This window comes from Myxine glutinosa, chromosome 4 (genome assembly GCF_964187855.1).
Source record: "Myxine glutinosa chromosome 4, kmMyxGlut1.1, whole genome shotgun sequence".
NCBI lineage: Eukaryota > Metazoa > Chordata > Myxini > Myxiniformes > Myxinidae > Myxine > Myxine glutinosa.
This window is the reverse complement of record NC_136264.1, coordinates 114,056,234-114,076,337: the sequence shown is the minus strand read 5'-3', so window position 1 is coordinate 114,076,337 and position 20,104 is coordinate 114,056,234. Positions and strand designations below refer to the sequence as shown.

The 20,104-nt window shown below is 42.4% G+C and overlaps 1 protein-coding gene across 1 annotated transcript in view; it reads left to right on the top strand.

Moving 5' to 3' along the window:
- The window catches only part of FGD6 (FYVE, RhoGEF and PH domain containing 6), an 86,852-nt gene that overhangs the window by 56,677 nt on the left and 10,071 nt on the right, over positions 1-20,104 (top strand). The window contains exons 9-17 of the mRNA XM_068113142.2: positions 173-260; positions 466-516; positions 2,723-2,781; positions 2,934-3,005; positions 14,887-14,955; positions 15,372-15,455; positions 17,685-17,764; positions 18,130-18,232; positions 18,529-18,666. Of these exons, the coding sequence (XP_067969243.2) occupies positions 173-260; positions 466-516; positions 2,723-2,781; positions 2,934-3,005; positions 14,887-14,955; positions 15,372-15,455; positions 17,685-17,764; positions 18,130-18,232; positions 18,529-18,666 (744 nt within the window). The remainder of the gene's footprint in view (positions 1-172; positions 261-465; positions 517-2,722; positions 2,782-2,933; positions 3,006-14,886; positions 14,956-15,371; positions 15,456-17,684; positions 17,765-18,129; positions 18,233-18,528; positions 18,667-20,104) is intronic.

Genomic DNA, 20,104 nt, shown 5'->3' with positions numbered 1-20,104 from the left:
GCTTAAAAAAAAAATTGGGTGAAGTATTGGTGAGATTAAGTTGCGCCGGCTACATTAAAATGCTGGGATGGGAAACAATATTGCGACAATTTTAAATGAAGTACTGGTCCGTTTGTTGGTTTTATCTCTTTGAACGCTGTCTTATTACCAACATCCCTGGTGCATCCTGCAGGCAAGCCCTCGTTGTGCCAACCTCGCCTTGCGGCACTACTTGCTCAAACCGGTGCAGAGGATCCCTCAGTATCAGCTGTTGCTCACAGGTGGGCTGCTTGTATGCACGGTGGTACCACACTGCCCTGCCTGACAGCACCCACCTCCACCGTGGTGCAGCACAAGTGGGTTGAGTGGCATCAATTGAAACCTCTAGTGTCCCCAAGAGAAACCGTTTTGGACACTTTTTTATTTTTATTTTTATTTTTTACATTATTTGAGAGCATATGCCAGTGTGATTTGTTTATTTTGCAGATTATCTAAAGCACTTGTCACAAGAGTCGGAAGATTTTGAAGGCACTCGAGGTATAGTTTGGAAAGACCTTTAAGTCTATACTTTTGTTTTGTGTCTGGATTGCAAATAAGAATAAATATTAATATTGTTGTGATACGACTGTTTAAATTTTTGGGCCTTTAATAAAGGGTGTGTGTGCGTGCGTGCGTGCGCACGCGCGTGCTTGCGTGCGTCATCACCACCGGTCCTCATCTTTCTCAGCTACCCCCCCCCCCCCCCCCACCTCCTTCCACTCAGGTCCACCAAATCCCAGGCTCCCTTTCCACTCAGATCTGCCAAATCCCAGCCCCCCCATTCCCCTTTCCACTCGGGTTCCTCCTTCCACTCGGGTCCGCTAAATCCCAGGCCCCTTCCATTCAGGTGGCCTTCCATTCGGGTCCACCAAAGCTCAGGTCCCTCCTTCTCCTTGGGTCTGCCAAATCTCAGCCCCCCACCCTCTCCCTCAGTGTATGTGTGCGTGTGCGCGCGCACGCATGTGCATGTGCAAGGTGCTGTTGGCTGCTATCTCCACACTGGGTGGGTTTGAGGAGGTAGAACAGAGACCAAATAGGTCTCAAAGTATCCATGTGATTGTGCCTGTGTGTTTGTGTTTTATTTTACAGGTGTATAAGTGAATTGGGATTAAAATATTGTGCAGGAAATTTCAAAAAAGAATCTGCCTCATGCATTTAATTTATGTTTGATTTTAATGACTGTTGATAACTGGAGGGAAATGTAGGCTTCGGTTTTGTTATTCATGCTACTAAGTTTGATGGCAGTTAACGTGTTCTCTTGCCGAGTCTTGGTTTATTTTGAGGCTACCCAAGTTGGGAATATCGCTAGTGAACTACAACAGGAACCATTCGGGTCGACGTGCGGCCTTCGAGGTCTTTGTACCATTTTACAACTTTCTAATAAATATGTTCTTGATGGTTTTTTTTGATTTCGCTTTAATTTTTTGCCTGTCCTAATCTCCAGGCTTTTTGACTGTCTTGCCTCTTGTTCTCTTTTTTTATCCCTTTCTTTGTCTTTACTTCTTAACTTTTTGTTTTCAATCTTTCATCGAGTTTGCACTATTTTCTTGCTTTTGGTCTGTCTGCAAAACTTGTTTTCTGAGATTTTTCTGACAGTGCTTCGGCAAGCTTGCCAAAAGTCATCCAATAAGAGGGACAGGGATTCTTTGTGTGAGAGTGGATGGGTTATTTGCTTTGCGCAGATTATAACGTCTGGCTTGCACTACGTGTCGTGACAATATCTGTCCTGAACCACATGTATTTGATAGCATCTATCAAATACTGTATTCCATGTATGATATCTGTCCAACACTATATTCAGATAAAGAAATATGTCCTGCACTATGTTCAGATGATAGCACCTGCACATATTGCAGGAAAAAACTGAATACGGAAGAGAAACGATCAATTTTGTTTCATGGAACGAAGCCCTGTTCTTCTTCTTCCATGACTGTTTGCAAGCTGTGAAGCTTTGTTCTGGTGGAGTTATCCAACCTTTATCTTAAGAAAATCGTTTGTCAGTTTTTTATTATTATTTTGCAATGTAAACAAAGCATGCATTTTGGAAACAAAAATAATAGAAGATTTCAGCTGCTTGACGTATTGCAAAATGACCTGAAAACGATTCAATAAAACTCTTCCTGGCTGCATGCAAGTCTGTATATGTAAGGGTAAAGGTTAACGAACATGTAACAGAAGCTGCTCAGTCGGTGCTCATTATCCTGGTTTATGAGATTGCAAAATATTTTAGCACGAAGTATTTGAGTTTCAGACTGCTTGACAGTTTTCAGAATGTTAGGTTTGAATCTTTGATGACCAGGAATTTATGTTCCTTCTTTGAACGGTAACCCTTTGTGAAAGTCCAATTGCTTTGTGATACAAAGTTCTGTGGAGTGTGTATGTATAAATCTTTTTCATTTTTGTTTCATTTTTATTGTCGTGTTTATCGACGTACGAGTTGATTTGGATTATTTTCAATGAGCCAATATTCCTGAAGGGGAGAAGGACACAAAGGTGTGTTTTGTTTGCATGCCTGTGGGAAATAGGAGCGCAAGTAACGTGCTTTGCTTTATTGATGTCATTTTCTTCCCTTGAGTTTTAATTTATTTGGTCTACTTCACCCCACCTCCTCCCACTACCCTGTCACCCTTACCCCACAACACATGTTCTGTTCCTTCTCGGTGTAATGCTTTCTTGATTTTGTTGCCCCCACCCCCTTCAACAGCGGCCCTTTCAGTAGTAAGAGAGGTCGCTGAACACGCCAATGAATGCATGAAGCAAGGGGTAAGTTCACCAAAAAATGCTTATTGATGTCACAAAGCAAAAACTATTGTTCCAAGGAATATAGATTGAAACAGTTGGAAAAGTGTTGTACCGTGTTATCTGTGCCTTTTAATGAAATTAATCCTTTCTTGCCTTCATGTCACCCTTTCAAGGACAACTTCCAGAAATTGATGCAGATTCAGTACAGCTTGGCCGGTCACCCGGAGATCGTGCAGCCCGGACGTGTAAGGACGTGCACCCTTTCTTGATGTGCTCATTCAATATTTTGATCTATATCTGCATTCCTTTTCACATTGGCCTAGCACATGGAAAACAAAAACAAGTTCAGTCCTTTGTGCATTGGAGCCAGATCTCTTTGGAGAGGCTGTTAAACCAGCTATCCCAGTGGACCTTGCAGGAGCTTTGGCAGAAAGTTAACTGTTTTTTGTGCTGAAATTAGAGACCAAATTCCATGCAGCATGACTTTTAATATGCGTTTTGGTTTTGCAAAGAAAAAAATAGTCATCGAGAGGTTGGTGGTTGAAATCCAGGTTTTTTTGGGGGGTTTTTTTTGATACTCTCCTGTGGAAAGATGTTGGCAAAGTGTTGTTAATAGCGTATGAAGCTCTATGGAAACTATGCATGCCAAACTTGATGAAATAGCCTCACCATCGGAGTGCTATTCCCAATGTTAATATTTCCTTGCCTTTCAAAAGAAACATCCTTTTCTCATTGACAATGGGCCTGTGGATGGAAACGATTAACTTGTTGAGCCGATCTTTTTAAAATAGACGCGTGCTCCTTCTGCATTCATGATGGAAACTGAATGACTAGATGTGGCCATCTTAGTGTTGAAGTTCTACGAGTTTTACCTTTGATAGTACCTTCTTCCATGCAACGTCTAAAGATCATGGAGAAGTATCATAAGCTAAGTACTTAGATGGGTAATGCCAAGCAGCATTACCCATCTATACATACATACATACATACATACATACATACATACATACATGCGTGCGTGTATATACAGTCGTGTCCAAAAATATTGGCACCCTTTCACCTTTTTCAAATAACTCACAATTTCCTCTAAAAATAAGTTGAAATTGACAAAAGTATTTGGGCTCCACAATTCTTTATTTCACTGTTAATATTACAGAACCTTTGTTTTTGATTCAGAACTTAATATATCCTTTAAAATCAGAAAATAAAAAGAAATAACATTGACAAAATTATTGACACCCAAGACTTAATATTTGGTAGCACAGCCTTTGGACAAAATAACTGCAGTCAAGTGCTTCCTATAGCCATGAATGAGCTTCCTACCCCTCTCTACTCGCACTTTGGCCCACTCTTCGTGTGCAAACTGCTCCAGTTCTCCCAGATTTGAAGGGTGCTTTCTCCCAACTGCTGTTTTCAGATCCCCACAGGTGTTCAATGGGAATTAGATCTGGACTCGTTGCTGGCCACTTCAGAACAGTCCAGCGTTTTGTCTTGAACCATTCCTGGGTGCTTGAGTACCAGTTCACTGGTAATTCCCTGTGTGTTGCAAGAGGTGACTAACAGGGTTGGTGGCAGGAAGGGCATTCGGCCATAAAAACATCGCTTCAAAAAGGGGACCACGGTGCCTAAAAAGGGGACCACGGTGCCCAAAAAAGGGGACCACGGTGCCTGAAAAAGGCCAACCCCTGCTCTGCAGGGAAAAATGGCCTCTAAAGGTGGTTCTTCATTCCTGGGTGCTTTTTGAAGTGTGTTTGGGGTCATTGGCCTGCTGCAAGATCCATGACCTTTGACGGAGACCCAGCTTTCTGACACTGGGTTCAGCATTGTGCTCCAAAATGCCTTGGTAATCTCCTGATTTCATGATGCCATGCACACATTCAAGGCACCCAGTGCCAGGGGCAGCACAGCAACCCTAAAACATCATTGAACCTCCTCATGTTTGACTGTAGGGAAGGTGTTCTTTTCTTTGAAGGCTTAATTTTGTTTTCTGGAAACATAGAGATGATGTGCTTTACCAAAAAGCTCTAATTTGGTCTTATCTGTCCACAGGACATTCTCCCAGAAGGATTTTGGCTTGTTCAGGTGTGTTTTGGCAATCAGGCTTTCTTATGTCTCTCCCTCAGGAGTGGGGTCCTCCTGGGTCTCCTACCATAGAACCCCTTTTCATTAAGTTGGTGACTGATGGTGTGAGTTGAAACTTTCATACCTTGTGTCTGAAGGTCAGCTTGAATCTGTTTGGCAGTTGATCAAGGTGCTTTCGCCACTATTTGAACAATCCTTCGCTGCAATCTTCGATCAAGGTTTCTCTTGCGGCCACATCCAGGGAGGTTAGCTCCAGTGCCATGGGCCTTATACTTCCTGATAACATTGCATACGGTGGACACAGGAACATGAATGTCTCTGGAGATACTTGTAGCCTTAGGATCATCCATGCTTGGCTACAATCTTGGGTCTGACCTCCTCAGACAATTCTCTGGTTTTCTTTCTTTTCTCCATGCTCATTGCTGTACACACAGTGACACGAAACAGCAGAATGACTCCTTTTTTTCTATTCAAACTGGTTGAATGAATGATTTTAATATTGCAGGGACCTGCAACTCACCACAGCTGAGTTCAATTCCAAAGCAAAGGAGAATCACCTGCTTGAAATCTAATTTTTTTCTAACACGTTCTAAAAGGTGCCAATAATATTGTCCGGGCCATTTTAGGATTTCCCTGCGGAATAAGCTAAGATTTAGTAATTTTTTCAGCATTTTTTTGTCTTGTTCCAGTGCAAACCAAAGAAATACATATGTGGATACCAAAACATTTTTTAATTTCAACTATTTTCTGGAAGAACATAAACTGAACTTTAAACATAAAAACATTGCCTCAAACAGGGAACCATGATTGTCATGGGGCCCGCAAGGCTAACCCCTGCTCTAGCGGGGAAAATGGCCTTAAAACGATCATTCATATTCATTCATTCATTCATATTCTGGAAGAAATGGTGCATTATTTGAAAAAAAGTGCAAGGGTGCCAATATTTTTGGCCATGACTATATACACGCATACATATATTAGTGCTGGGCGATAATCGTGCTTTAGATTTACTAACGCGTTAACGATAATAATCCATATTTGTTATGGCGATAGGTGCTGCACAGTAGAACGCACCTTGAACCCAGATGTTGATGGTTTATTGACTGCTTTGAGCGGTTTGTGTGTTTAGTTTCTCTCAAAAGTTATACAGTACCTGTATTAAATGCAGCACTATAAAATAAAGGAGGTGATATAATATGGAATGTATGTTCTCCAATATGTAATTTAAATGGTATATCATTAAATAATAAACATTAAAACAAACAACCAATTAATATACTCGTCGAAATCGCTAATCCGTTTGAGTTTGGTTTGTCTGTGTGCGAAGTTGAGCACTAAAGGCAACATTATGTTAAAGATCGACAAGGTGAGCTTACTCGGTATGTGGAGTTTTGGCTTTGAAGACAAGGAACCGCCTTTAGAGGCCATTTTTCTCCGCAGGGCGGGGGTTGGCCTTTTTTGGGCACCGTTTGGTGTGTTCTGTTAGCGAGCCGCTTGCTCTTTGTGTTCTGTTTGCGAGCTGCTTGCTCTGTGTGTTCCGTTAGCGAGTTGCTTGCTATCGCTTGCCAAGCCACACATTCCGTATCAACCACAAACTGCTTGTCCAGTCATTCTGCAAACGGAGCAAAGCGATTTTGTGTCGGGTAAAATGAGGTTTGACTTTAAACAAATGGCAACACAGTTATTAGTAAAGAGTATGAACATAGGTAACTATGGCTATTCAGTTTGTTTTTATGTGGATTGTTATTGTATGATACATGGTTCTCAAGGCACAAATTACATTATTATCCCCCATTGGACTTAGTCCGAAATGGGGCTTATGGATTTGGTCTCGTGTGTTCGTTTGTCTGCAACCACATCTCGGAGATCGTGTGTAGACCGATTTTGTTCATACTTGGCACACAGGCAACACATGATGGTATACATATACACATCATTTTGTTTCGCGATACGATCAAAGATGGACGACTGGCGGCCATTTTATTTCCACAAAAAAAAAAAACCTATGATAAACACATCCTCAACCATTTCTCAGACATGCATTTGCCGATGTTGTTCAAACTTGGCGCACAGATAACGAATTATGGCTTACATTATGCACGTCATTGCTTTCAAGATCAGATCCAATATAGCCGACTGGCAGGAATTTGTTACTTAAACGTGTCTCCAACAATTTCTCGGCCATGCATGGTCAAATTTTCTTCAAACTTGGCACAAAGACAATACATGAGTACACATATGCCGAAGATTTTGTTTTGTAATTCGACCAAAGATGGCTGACTGGCGGTCTTTAACTCCGTACAGCAAAATTACTAAAACCACGGCAGGGGCTATGACATTTTGTCTTTTTCTTCTTTGATATTATCATGATATCGCGATAATCATGATAATGAGGTTCATTATCGTGATATAGGTTTGATATTCGTGATATGGGTGATATAGGCCTAATATATATATAGTGTTTAATTTAATGTATGTTGTCATCAAGAAACAAATTTGTATAAAGTCCACAAAGATGGTGTGGTATTTAAAGCGGAAAATATTCCTTCTGTTTATTTAGTTTTTTTTTTTTTTGTGTGCAAAGTCAAGGGTCATGGAAGGCTGAGAACACAGGATGGATCAAGATAGAACAGGCGAAATAGGGGGGGGGGGGGGACGCCAACAGCAGAGCTGAGCGACAAAATGGAGGGAGACAGATGAATCCCCTTACCTTCATTGCAGAAAAGGAAGGATTTATATCAACTGCGATGATGGATTCCATGACTTTGCTGATGCTTGGAAGTAAGCTGATAGGTCTGTGGTTGAGGGGATCCGTTTCGGCACCTCTGTAATGTAATGCTGTGATATTGGCTGATTTCCAAACAGATGGATGATGACCTGATGGAAATGACAGTGTGAAAAAAGCGCACAGAGAGAATGGGCAGGAGCAGCAGAGCAGGTTTATAGGACACGTGAGCTGATGTCGTCCGATCCAGCGGCAGAGTCAGAGTTGAGGGTTGAAAGAAACTTCTCCACCTTCTCAGGTGCAAACGCACATAGTCCAGGAGCAGGAGGGTACGACAGGGAAGGCTGGGTACAGAGAGAGATTGGGGTTTGGGAGACGAGATTTGGAAAGAAACAGAATTGAGGCATTCAGCCTTCTCATGAGCAGCTGTGGTGCCATTTGAAATGAGGGAAGGGATGGATGGAGGGGAGCATACGCCCGAGACAGATTTAGCAAGGTGTCGCAAGGATTTAGAGGAAGGAGACACAAGTTTGAAAATTGAATTTTGAGGTTGGGCAGATGTTGTTTTCTGGCTCTCCTGAGCACACACAATTCGAGACATTCAAAATGATGCATGAATGCAAGAGGCATTTTGCACATTGTGCGTTTTCAGTGACTCATTTCTGCTTTTTAGGGCACTTTTAACCTGCCATTTCTAGTGTGAAACCTGCAAGTCAAATAGCCTTTTTCATATAATTTTCCGGCATTCAAATGGAAGAGTGGCAATGTCGAGATGGTTAACCATAATTGTTGTGTTTTAAGATACAAATCAGACTCACAAAGATATATAAAATACGAGAAATATCTGTGGATGTGAGGTGATGAGTTCCTACTTTTTCCTGTTGATACAATTAGTGAGCGGCGGCAATGGAACACACACACACACACACACACACACACACACACACACACACACACACACACACACACACACACACACACACACACCACATACCCCCTGCCCCCAACATGATTAATAGTAAATGTAATAATAATTGTAAACTTAGTCTGTACACTGACAAGCCCCAGATATGACCTTCCCATCAGTGTTAAGAAACACCCAAACAAGATGCGGTGTCTCCCTTTGGGAAGTCTGCCTGAATGATGGGCATGACGGCATCATCTTTCCGATTGCATACATCCATTAAATAAATCACCAAGCCAGCCATGTTCACACGAGGCTCCCATGTTCACACGAATCACCAAGCCAGCCAGCCATCCCATATAGTCCAGATGCCAAACAGGCATTTCAAGGCAAAGCGTGCTTGAGCGTCATTATGAAGTTTTTTGGTTGATTCATCATCTCTGACCTATCCTCAAGCATTAATCAGACGGGTGCCAGACTGGCACCCTTGAGGAATTTTTTTTAGAGGCGAAAAACAAAATGGCTACCACGACTTTCCGATAAATTCTGTTTTTGCCAATATCTTCACTTCTAATGCACTTATAAACACAATTTTGGTGTCTACTTCTATGTTTTCATTGTCAAGGAATCCGATAATGATAAGATTAAAGGTGTACATATTAATCCTGTATCATATTTTCAAGATGGCCACCATTTCCCTATATAACAAGCGTTACGCCTAGGTCCCCCGTCGGGGAAGTGATGCGAGTTGACAAAGTGGAAGACGCAGAAAACATGCCATGATATGATATTTCGCTCACAAGGTTCAGACATACATGGTGGCGGCCATCTTGGATTTTGACGTGGCGACCCAATTTTCAATAGCGTTCTTCCTTATGCCTAGATACACCGACACACCAGATTAGAAGTTGGAACTTCGCTTATTTTTCAAGATATTCCGCTCACAATGTTCAGACATACATGGCGGCGGCCATCTTGGATTTTGACGTGGCGACCCAATTTTCAATAGGGTTCTTCCTTATGCCTAGATACACCCACACACCAGATTAGAAGTTGGTACTTTGCTTATTTTTCAAGATATTCCGCTCACATGGTTCAGACATACATGGCGTCAGACATACATGGCGGCGGCCATCTTGGATTTTGATGTGGGTTGCACCCACCCACCAAATTCGAATGCGTTCCTTCGCTTACGCACGGACGGACGGACGGACGGACACATGGACGCACGGACGGAGGGGAAAACCATAGTCCCCCTTTCGCTCCGTGGTGCGACGGGGGACAAAAAGGATATTTTGCAGTTCCATTGATAACTTCTAGTTAGAAATTGAATTTGATGAACCTTCAAATATTAATACAATAACAGTCACAACCAAATATGTATTTATGACTGCTGAAGTAACTTATTTGCAATTATTAATACATTGGTTATTATATTGGATTGTGCTTTTTACACAAATATATTTGGATACATGTGGACAGTTGACAATGACCATGGATTTTGTCTAGTAAAACTTGCGTTGTAAATAAACATAACAATTCAAACAAAAAGTGGACAAAACAAGTATATGATTTTGAAATTTACTTTTATTTTCAGACTGACAAATAATAACTTTATTTGGAGCAACATGCATCCTTATTAATGTTTTACACAATGTTCAATCTTCATCATCTTCGTCCTGATAAGCAGCCACTGCCCTTGTCTGTTCGTTACAGCAGTATGATTCACCACTGCAACTGCAAAATATCGAACATGACATCTGTGCTACCACACAACCACACTTCCCTGTAGAACAGGGCCGACTGGTGGAGCATCCACACTTAATCAGCTGCAGAATGGTGACCGGTGCAGCAGACACATCAGGTGGGAGTGTGGTTGGACACAAAGTTGCACCGTCTTCACCTTCTTGCCATCCGTTCTGAATGGGGTCCAGGTTTGGAGGGTCTGTCAGGCTGTTTTGGTCCATTATACCGGTGGACACTTATTGGTGGTACAATTTGTTCCTTCATCTCACCTTTAGAGATGCGTCTGATAACTGGAACTGTTGGAGGATGCTCTTCAATTTCTGGCGTGACATTTTCAGTCATTTGGTCAAAAGGAGGGCAAGAGCATGAGTAGAACGAAGTCCATTCGGGGAAGACACATTAGCATCATAATTGTCTGCTACTGTTTGGATTAAGCCACTTTTGCTGTTAAACAATCCTCTCAGCTCTTTGTTTGATGAAGCATGTGCAGCTGATGCCTTGAAGCGGAGTATTTCGTCATATGATGCACAAATGCCAAAGGCGTGGCATTCATCTGTCAGCTGTTTTTCTCTGAGCAACACTCCAAGAGCGATCTGAAGACTTGTTGCCTTATTGGTGACACAACTTGTAACAATGTTTCCAATGAGAAGGGCTTGGTTGCTGTCAACTAATTTTGGTGATATTGCTGCTTAGAGATTTGCCAGGGTTGGGCTTACCACTTCTGCTGCAATCTCATTCGAAATACGGGTTGAGTATGTATAGTCAGACTTTTCAAATTTTTGGTTTCCTGAATGATACACTTCACAATGTGTTTCACATCTGGAGTTCCTTCGTCTGTGTCCTCCACTGCTCTCAAGATGTTTGGTGCATGTCCCTTGAAGACTAGTAGATTAGCGTAACCATTTCCTGACAACTTTATGAGTTCTGATCCAAAATGTGCTGTTACACATTCGACAAGATGACGCTGTGACTGCTTATCACCACCAAATGAATTGTACATGACTTGAAGCACCACAGAATTCCAAAGTTTACACTTATCTTTTTCCATCTCCACGACGACGTGCAAGAAGGCTGTGTCAACATCTGTCGGGGTGCTTTTCTTTTTAGTGGCAATTTGTATAGTTCTTGGTGACATGAAGGAATTATAGCAATCAAGATGATATTGGGCATCAGCAGCATGCAAGTCGGAGAATGCCCCCTGGACTCGGAGGCGTACATCATCAGTTTGTATGTCATTGCGTTGGTCACAAACAGTCAGAATCCTTAGCTTAAATGGAATCTGATTCTTTCCTCGATCGACTGTTCTACATTTTATCACTTTTCTCCATCGCTGTGGATTTCGAGGATTAAGCTGTTCACATTGATTGCCACAGAAGATAGTGCTTTTTGAAATCAAATTCACGTGTATGAGAACGTCGTGTTTTCTTTTGTGGAGGAGCTTCTTGCTTGTCTAATTTGTCATGCCTCTTTATGTGCTGTTCGGATGTATATGTGGATACACAGCTTTTGTGACACAGAATAGACTTAGAATCGGTTAGTTTTTCATGAAACAAATCACCTCTTACGTATACTACTTTTAATGATTTTTTCTATTCTCGTTCTGCCAGCAGTTAGTAATGTATTAGAAGCATTAGAGCAGTTAAAGAAACAGGATGTACTCTCTTCAGAAGAAGTCTACTATTGTCACATCACATAAAAAGAAAAGAAAGAATAGTTACTTTATGTATATGCAATCACTATTGAAATGATTATTTACAAAGTTAATGACAGCAACCTGAAACAAAAAGGAAAGAAATTGATCAGGCATCTAAGGTTGAGGCTGGTAGAGTTCTGGGGGACCTTGGGACCCGAAACTCATAATACAAAAACATATAAAAAGGCAAAATCGATGACTTTATCTGAATTTTATCGTTATCGGTGGATGCCATCTTCAAAGTATGATACATGTCATATATATATACAACTTTAATTACATCATTATTGGAATCTTTGACCTTTAAAACATAATAATAGTCACCAAAATTGTGTTTCTAAGTCTATTAGAAGTAAAGATATTGCACAAAACAAAATTCATCGGAAATCAGTGGTGGCCATTTTGTTTTTTGCCTCTAAAAAAAATTCCTCAAGGGTGCTAGTCTGGCACCCGCCTGATTCTGATTCAGGATAGCTCAGAGATAATGAATCAACAAAAAAAACCTCATAATGACGCTACAACATGCTTTTTCACAATTCCGCTGGACTAATAAGGTTCAAAGTCCACTTAATGGCAGTGATGGTCGAAGGTTTGGGTATAACGTGCTCGTCTACAATCTGGGCCTTGCACCTGTCCACGTCATTGGGAGTTTGTAGTACGCGCTGAAGGTCTCAACTTTTTGTGCGAGTTGAGAAATTTCTCCAACTCTTTCATTGTTTAGAGACACGCCCCTTTCTTGCAGGTACTTTTTACAGATATTTTCGCCTTCGTTTATAAGCTTTGTGAGCCATTCCATGAAAAAGATCCTTGTCTCACACACACAATTCACCTTTACATTCCCGAATAAACATTGTTGCTAAGGGGTTCTACATATGCGTGCCGACCATTCGGGGGTGGGTTACATAATTTTGAAGTCCTGTAATGTTACAGGCTTTGTGGAATGATCTGAGATTGCCTTCATTCTGGTTTGCTTTCCAGGAAGTGAATGCAAGTTGTTTCAAAGTAACTGCCTCATCACAGGATTTAGTGTACCCAAGCGCAAGAAGATTAGGATAGGATCGGATAACTGTAGACGAGTTGGGATGAATCTGTGTATAAGAAAGAGCAGGTTTATATTATATAAAAAAAATTTTTGTATACAAGATCGAGGCTTGGGTAAGAGCTAAAAGTGTAAGAAGTGTAGGAAGGTTTCTGTGGAAGAATTCCCTGAATCGCTTGTTTGTTAGTCTATCTATTTTGTCCCTCAGCCATGCTGTTTGTGTTTCCCCCTCTCTTTCTGCTGTTCCTTTTGTTATGTTATGTTATGTCCTGATCCTTTGTGCTCTAGCTCTTCCACAAGCCTTGTCTTTGTGTATCAAAAAAAGAAGGCTGAGATGGGGGAAGGCTAGGATTGTGCAGAACATTGAGGAGGCTGGGAGAGTGTAGAACTGGGGGAGCCTGGTAGGTGCTGGACAAGATGAGGGGGAGGAAGCTGGGGGCTGGAGTAGTGGAGTAGCCTGGGACAGGATGAGGGGGGAAGCTGGGAGGGTGTGGGACTGGGGGAGGCTAGGAGGAGTGGGACAGCAGGACTGGGAAGGGGGGGGGGGGGCTGGGAGTGTGCCGGACAGGAAGGGGGAAGATTTGAGGAGGTGGGTGAGGGGGAAATCTATGAGCGTGTGGAGTGTGTAGATGCAGAAAGAGGGGACATGAAGTGTAGGGATGCTGAAGAAAGGGACACATTGAAGGGGTGGGAAGGACGTGGACTTGTACGAGATGTGGGGGAGGGTACCAACATGGAGTGGTTTGACACCATTAAAGGACGTGAAGGGGAATTGATTGTCATGAGTCGACAACCTATGCAAACTGGACTTGTCAAGATTCCCAATCTGCACATGCGGGGACAAAGATCATGGAATGAGTGGGAATAATTTTTGTTCAAGCACAGAAGAAGGTGGTGCTGTAGGTACAGGCAGAGGGTAAATTGACCAAGCGTTTAGGTGAGAGACACCTTTGGAAAATAATCCTGGTGAAGAAGAGGAATAGAATGTAATGAATAAGAACATGTGGTTTTCATGGCGAAGTAAGGAAAGTGAAGCATTTTAAAGTGTATTTTAAAGCTTTTAAAGGAAGTAGGAGGAAGGAAGAAGCATTTCATTCAATGAAGATTCAGTTTGGCGCTATTGCGAAAAGGAGGGGATAAAAATGAAGTGCAGGAAATGCAGGTAGATTGGGTCCGTGTTGTGGAGAATAAATAATTATTTTGTTGTTTTGTTTTTCTTTTTCTTTTGAAGCAAAGAGAAGGACGGACAATACTCTACTTGGGAGAAAAGAGGTGGAATGACAAATGTAGAGTCAAAACGGAGACAGAATTTGTACGCCGGCTATCCAATAAGTAGGCCTGAGCAAATACAAACTCATATTCAACAATACAGCACAACAAGGTATGGTTTAACATGGAAAATTGGACGAAAACGTAAACAGCAACACAGGGACAAAATATGAACAAACACGCAACGAATCCGGTCCGGAAAACTTAGGTTTACTTAAGTAGAAGGAGCAGCTACTGATCGAAGCTACACGTGAGCAGATCCGGAACCGACTTTCAAGCATTGGAATGGTGTTTAAAAAAGAGAAACTAGAATGTAACTCTGAATGATGTTTCCACATGATGAGAAAGTCATTTGGCCGGATCTGCTCGACTGTATGAGTGTAAGGCATTGCCATTCGCAGGGGCAGTTGTACTGTGAGGATTATGGTTGACAGGGTAGAAGTCGGGGGAGAACGAGGAAGTGTTTGAATGATTGCCAGGCCATGTTCCAGGTTCCCAGCATCCACTGCTTAGAGTTGGAACCGAGAAGAGTCTGGGCAAGGCATACAAGAATGGTGGATAAAAGCCAGCAAATCGAGCGACGTGTTCTTGGGCCAGCAAAGGCCATGTTTGTGACGTCTATCAATGCTTGATTGAAGGCGCGGTCACCGATTCTTGCCACTCTGCAGGTGTTCCTGAAGGAGGGAATACTCATGAAGCTCTCTCGAAAGATCATGCAGCCACGGAGGTTCTTCCTGGTGAGGACTCTAAAATGTTTGTACAGATGGGAGGGCACGGCCTCCATGCGTTTCCTGCTCCCGTTTGCTGTGCCACATGGCAAATGTTTCGGACTTTTCCTCAAGGCAATGCCACCACGTCGTTGTCACCATCTATTTCTTGGTATGGTGAATCGTAATGGCAGACATCCTCAAAAAGAGACTTATTTTGCTGTCCAAGTTTAAAAACAAATAAAATCTGTTCATGAATACCTAAACGATTTTGGGAGTACTAAAACAAACATGTTATGGACATCTGCCTTTATTGCTCACCTCGTCATGGTGCAATCTAGTCTCGTATCTGAAATGAATACATGAGGAAGTTATATTTTCAAAGGTGTTTAAACATTTGATGGTTATGGGACTGCACAGTTGACAACAGGCCTACTGCCTTCCAGATGAATGACACTTTGCTGTACACCACGCCGCAGCAAGGTGGCACCTACAAGCTCAACAACATGCTGTCTCTCGCTGGCATGAAGGTTGGCTTCTGTCCTCCTTACCTCCATCAATTGTGGTTTTTGTCTCCACATTCATGTAATTATTGGTTGACATTATGGTTCCGCAATTATTAAGCCTGGTGTTGGCTTAGCGGTTAGGGTGCCGGCTTGGGATCCTGGGTTCGAATCCCGATCGATCGCTGAATTAACGCCAGGGGGGTTGACTCAGCCTGTCATCTTTCCGAGGTCGGCAAATTGAGTACCAGCTTGCTGGGATGAATGATCCTGGTGTGTATCCCGGTTTAGAATAGGTGTGTACCCCGGTTTAGAATAGGTACACCGTATCCCTGCGCATCGTAAGAGCGTGACCAAGTGTTGGCGTCAGGAAGGGCATCCGGCCATAAAAACATTGCCTCAAACAGGGAACCGTGATTGTCATGGGGCCCGCAAGGCTAACCCCCGCTCTAGCGGGGAAAATGACCTTTAAAAAACGATCATTCATTCATTCATGTAATTATTCCCATTTTGTCATTTTCTTTGTATTAATAGCTTCGCTATTCGAGAGCTCCACTTCCCTTAGTAAGATGCCGTCGTCTTAAGCCACTTGTGTATTAACAGAGTGGTACTTCAGAAATAGCATGCTCACCTTTGAGTTGTCTATCGAGCTTGTTTTACTCCCGACATAATTGGGTCTGACTATGAACTGCCATTCTGATGCTTCACACACAGAGCGTTACAGCATATGAAGTCAAAATTTTCATTAGGATGATTAAGCCAGCATAGTGTAGCAGCATAGCAAACCTGTTGTGCATTTTGTGATACAAGCACCAAATTTGGCACAAATGTACATTAATATGTTGCGAACATTTTCAGATATTGGGCCACTTGAAATTCCGTAATTTTTTTTTTCAAATTTTTTCAAATTTCGTAATTTCAAATTTTTCGGGTGACACCGTCACAATTTCGGTCTTCGAGGCCGGCCGATATAGTGGGGCGGCTTAGCCCAAATATTCAAAAGAATTGTGCATTTTGTGATACAAGCACCAAATTTGGCACAAATGTACATTAATATGTTGCGAACATTGTGTGGTCAGCAATGAAGACGAGAGTCTGAATTACATGTATGCAAAAGACCTTGTGAACCAGTGAAGCAAATACACGGGTAAGCATGAATTAAATCTAGGGCATGATATAATTTCCATGATGTTTACCTCTACACTCAATGGTGGAAGGAGGTAATGTTTTGATCCCAGCTTGTCTGTATGTCTGTTTGTCTGTTAGTCCACAAAATTCCAGACAAAGCTTGTAGTAGTGGTAGTTGTAGTGGTAGTGGTGATAACAGAAATTGTTATATAGAACTGAACTTGTATTATTATTATATGCAGAAAATAACTTCATTTCTATATGCCCTGCAGTGGACAGGTTAATTGGTTTATGCACTGAAGGGGTCACCCTGGTGTGCACTGCTGTGTTCTGCCTCACTGAGTTGTTCAGGTATGATGTACTCAGCACAAGCTTCCGGTCGGCCCGGAGGTGGGGGTGCGGGGCCTGTCACGGAACGTCAAAACAAACGGCCTGCCGGGGCCGCCCAAAAGTCGGGCGTGAGGGGCGCGTCCACTAATGGAACGCCTTTCGCTTCCCAGATCGAGGGCCACGTGGTCAGGAGAACCTCGTCCCTTCCGGTCACACTTTGCCTATCGGCCGGCCTCGAAGACCGAAATTGTGACGGTGTCACCCGAAAAATTTGAAATTACGAAATTTGAAAAAATTTGAAAAAAAGAATTACGGAATTTCAAGTGGCCCAATATCTGAAAATGTTCGCAACATATTAATGTACATTTGTGCCAAATTTGGTGCTTGTATCACAAAATGCACAATTCTTTTGAATATTTGGGCTAAGCCGCCCCACTAGCAGTCCTATTTGCCAGCATGCACTTCTGGACATTAAATATGCCACGCTGCATTTATAAAGGGTAGGCCATTGTGTGCCAGTTCCAAATTCATAATCCCTGTCCCGACTGCTGCTGAGAAAGCGGTGGCAAACCATCCGACGTATTGCTCGCAATGCGAGTGCTTTCGAGAGTGGTACAATAAACAGAATCGTACTCAAAGTACGTCCTTGTAGTGTAATGTGGAAAATATCGTCCTTCAAGAGCTTGCAGTTTTGAAAATCAATTGTGAGAATGTCTATATAATTCCACAGACTATGAAAAGACAACACTGGCATAAGGGCTTTCACCTCCACCCAAGCACCAATCTTCTCTTTTGTAGGTCAGCAAACCAACACAGGAGGCGTACCAGAATGAACTGAACATCGTGAGCGTGCAGCGATCCTTCATCCTGTCCGCAAGGTCTGTTAACTGCTCTCTCGACACGTTTGCAATACATCTGCCATCGATTTTTGCATCGTTTCACACGTTCCTCTCGAAGAGCTTTCTTTGGAATCCTCAAGCTTAGATACTCTCATTTTCACATTCGCACAGAGATTTCTAGGTTCTCTTCCCACTCGCAACACTTCACCAGGATGTTTTGTCCAGCAATCGCTCATGTGTCGAAAAGAGTCCTGAAAGACCTTGTGGTGGATGTTTTCAAGGACCTCAGAATGAAGTGCCATCATCAATACTTTAGCATTGTTTTATTGATGTAGCTTGTTGGTGGCTTAGGTGCACGTCCTTTATTATACTAAAGCTTTGTTTCCATATCGATGGCTCTGCAGCTCTGCGGCGGAACGTGAAGAGTGGCTGACGGCGATCTCCCATACCATTGAGGAGTACACGAGGAAGCGCATCACATTTACACCAAGAGAGTTTACTGAAGAGGTCAGTCCTACCACTCCATAATGCTAACAGAAAGTGGACCGCTTTGGAATCGAACAACAATTACTATTCAATTAATCAAAGGAGCCAAATTTGGTCATTCACTGCCGTTTAAGTGAGATGACTCTTTGCTTACCAAGTGATCCTGTAATCTTAACATAGTGGTCTGACGCATGTTACCGCATGTAAACGGAACTATTGGTCTGACGCATGTTACCGCATGTAAACGGAACTATTCTTCACCATCTTCATAACTTGTGCAACATGTCTGCAAAAAAAAACAACTCATTCTTCTGCAGGGAATCGACAGATTGGAGACGGAGCTTGGCAACAAGGCCCCCATCTGGATCCCAGACTCACGAGTGTCTATGTGCATGATTTGCACATGTGACTTTACACTCACATGGCGTCGCCATCACTGCCGTGCCTGTGGAAAGGTCCGTTTGTCTCATTTCCCATAATATGCACTTGATTTGCTACGCTTTCCATCCTCGACAATGTTGCGCAGATGCGTGTGCATGGATGATAAGGTCATAATATTTGCTGCGTTGTTTTGAGTGGCACTGCTTTTTCATAGCAAAACAAATGTGAAACTAGAACGCCACTCAGTAGAGCGCATACTCCCGCCGTGGGTCAAGTTGGAATAATACGTTTTGTTTAACATCCCCTCTCCCCAAAACAATAATCAAAAGGAAAGTAGGCCCTAACTGTCAGAGAATTAATTTTGATATATCTCGGAATTAGAGGAGAAAAACATCATTTAAGAATAAGAATAAAAGCTTCAATGCAGTAAAACAGAAAAAAAATTCCCAGAAAAATTCCCCCCAAAAATTCCTGGATCCGGAATAATATCCTGAGCTTCACCAAAAACTAATCAATTCTTCCTTATCCCAAGGGAAATCATCCCACCAACTTTCATCCAAATCCGTTCAGAACTTTTCCAGATATCTTGTTCACAAACACACACACACACACACACACACACACACACACACACACACACACACACACACACACACACACACACACGGACGGAATTAGAGGATCCATTACATAATGGATCGAATCCATTACTCCCTGGCAGGAGTAATAATATACCTTAAATGGTGATTGATCTGCCATGGAGACGTTTCAGGCCTTACCCTTCATCAGAGCAAAAACGAAAGGAAGTTGGGTGGGGGTTGGTTGAAAATAGATTTCCAGACTTCCAGAAATGATGTGATTACTGATGTGTTGGGAGTTGTGGACACCAATATGTGACTTATTGCTCAGGGTGAAAGGTCATGAGTCATGTTGGTGGAGGAGAAGAAGAGGAAGAATAGGAGGAAGAAAGAGGTTGAGAGGAAGAATAAGAGGAAGATAAAGAAGGGGGATAGAAGGAGAAGAAAAAGAAAGGGAGGAATGGGTGAAGAGGTGGGAGGGAGATGGAAGGGAGATAGGGGGTGTAGAGAGACGTAAGAGGTGTAGAAGTTAGTAAGTGGGGTGTGGTAGGTGGAGTAGAGGGGAAGAGAAGTGAGAGGGGAAACGGAAGCAGAAGATGAGGAAGGAGGAAGGAAATGGACTATAAAGGTGGAAGAAGAGAGGGGTGAAGGATGTAGTTGATTGGACATGGTGACCTGCAGATTTTTTTTTGATTTTTTTTTTCATTTAGGCCGTTTGATACTGCTGCTCCAAGTTTTTGGATGAAATACTGTTCTTTGAGTTTCCATGAGTCATTGCTTCCATTGTGGAGTATCAAACCACAAACATGTGATGAATAGCATGTCCCGCCTGGTTGAAGTGATGAGAAACCGGTTTACAAATGTCATCATTGTTGGTTCTGACATCATCGAGGTGTATTGGAGGTGGTACAGGTAAAACTATCTTTGATATTGA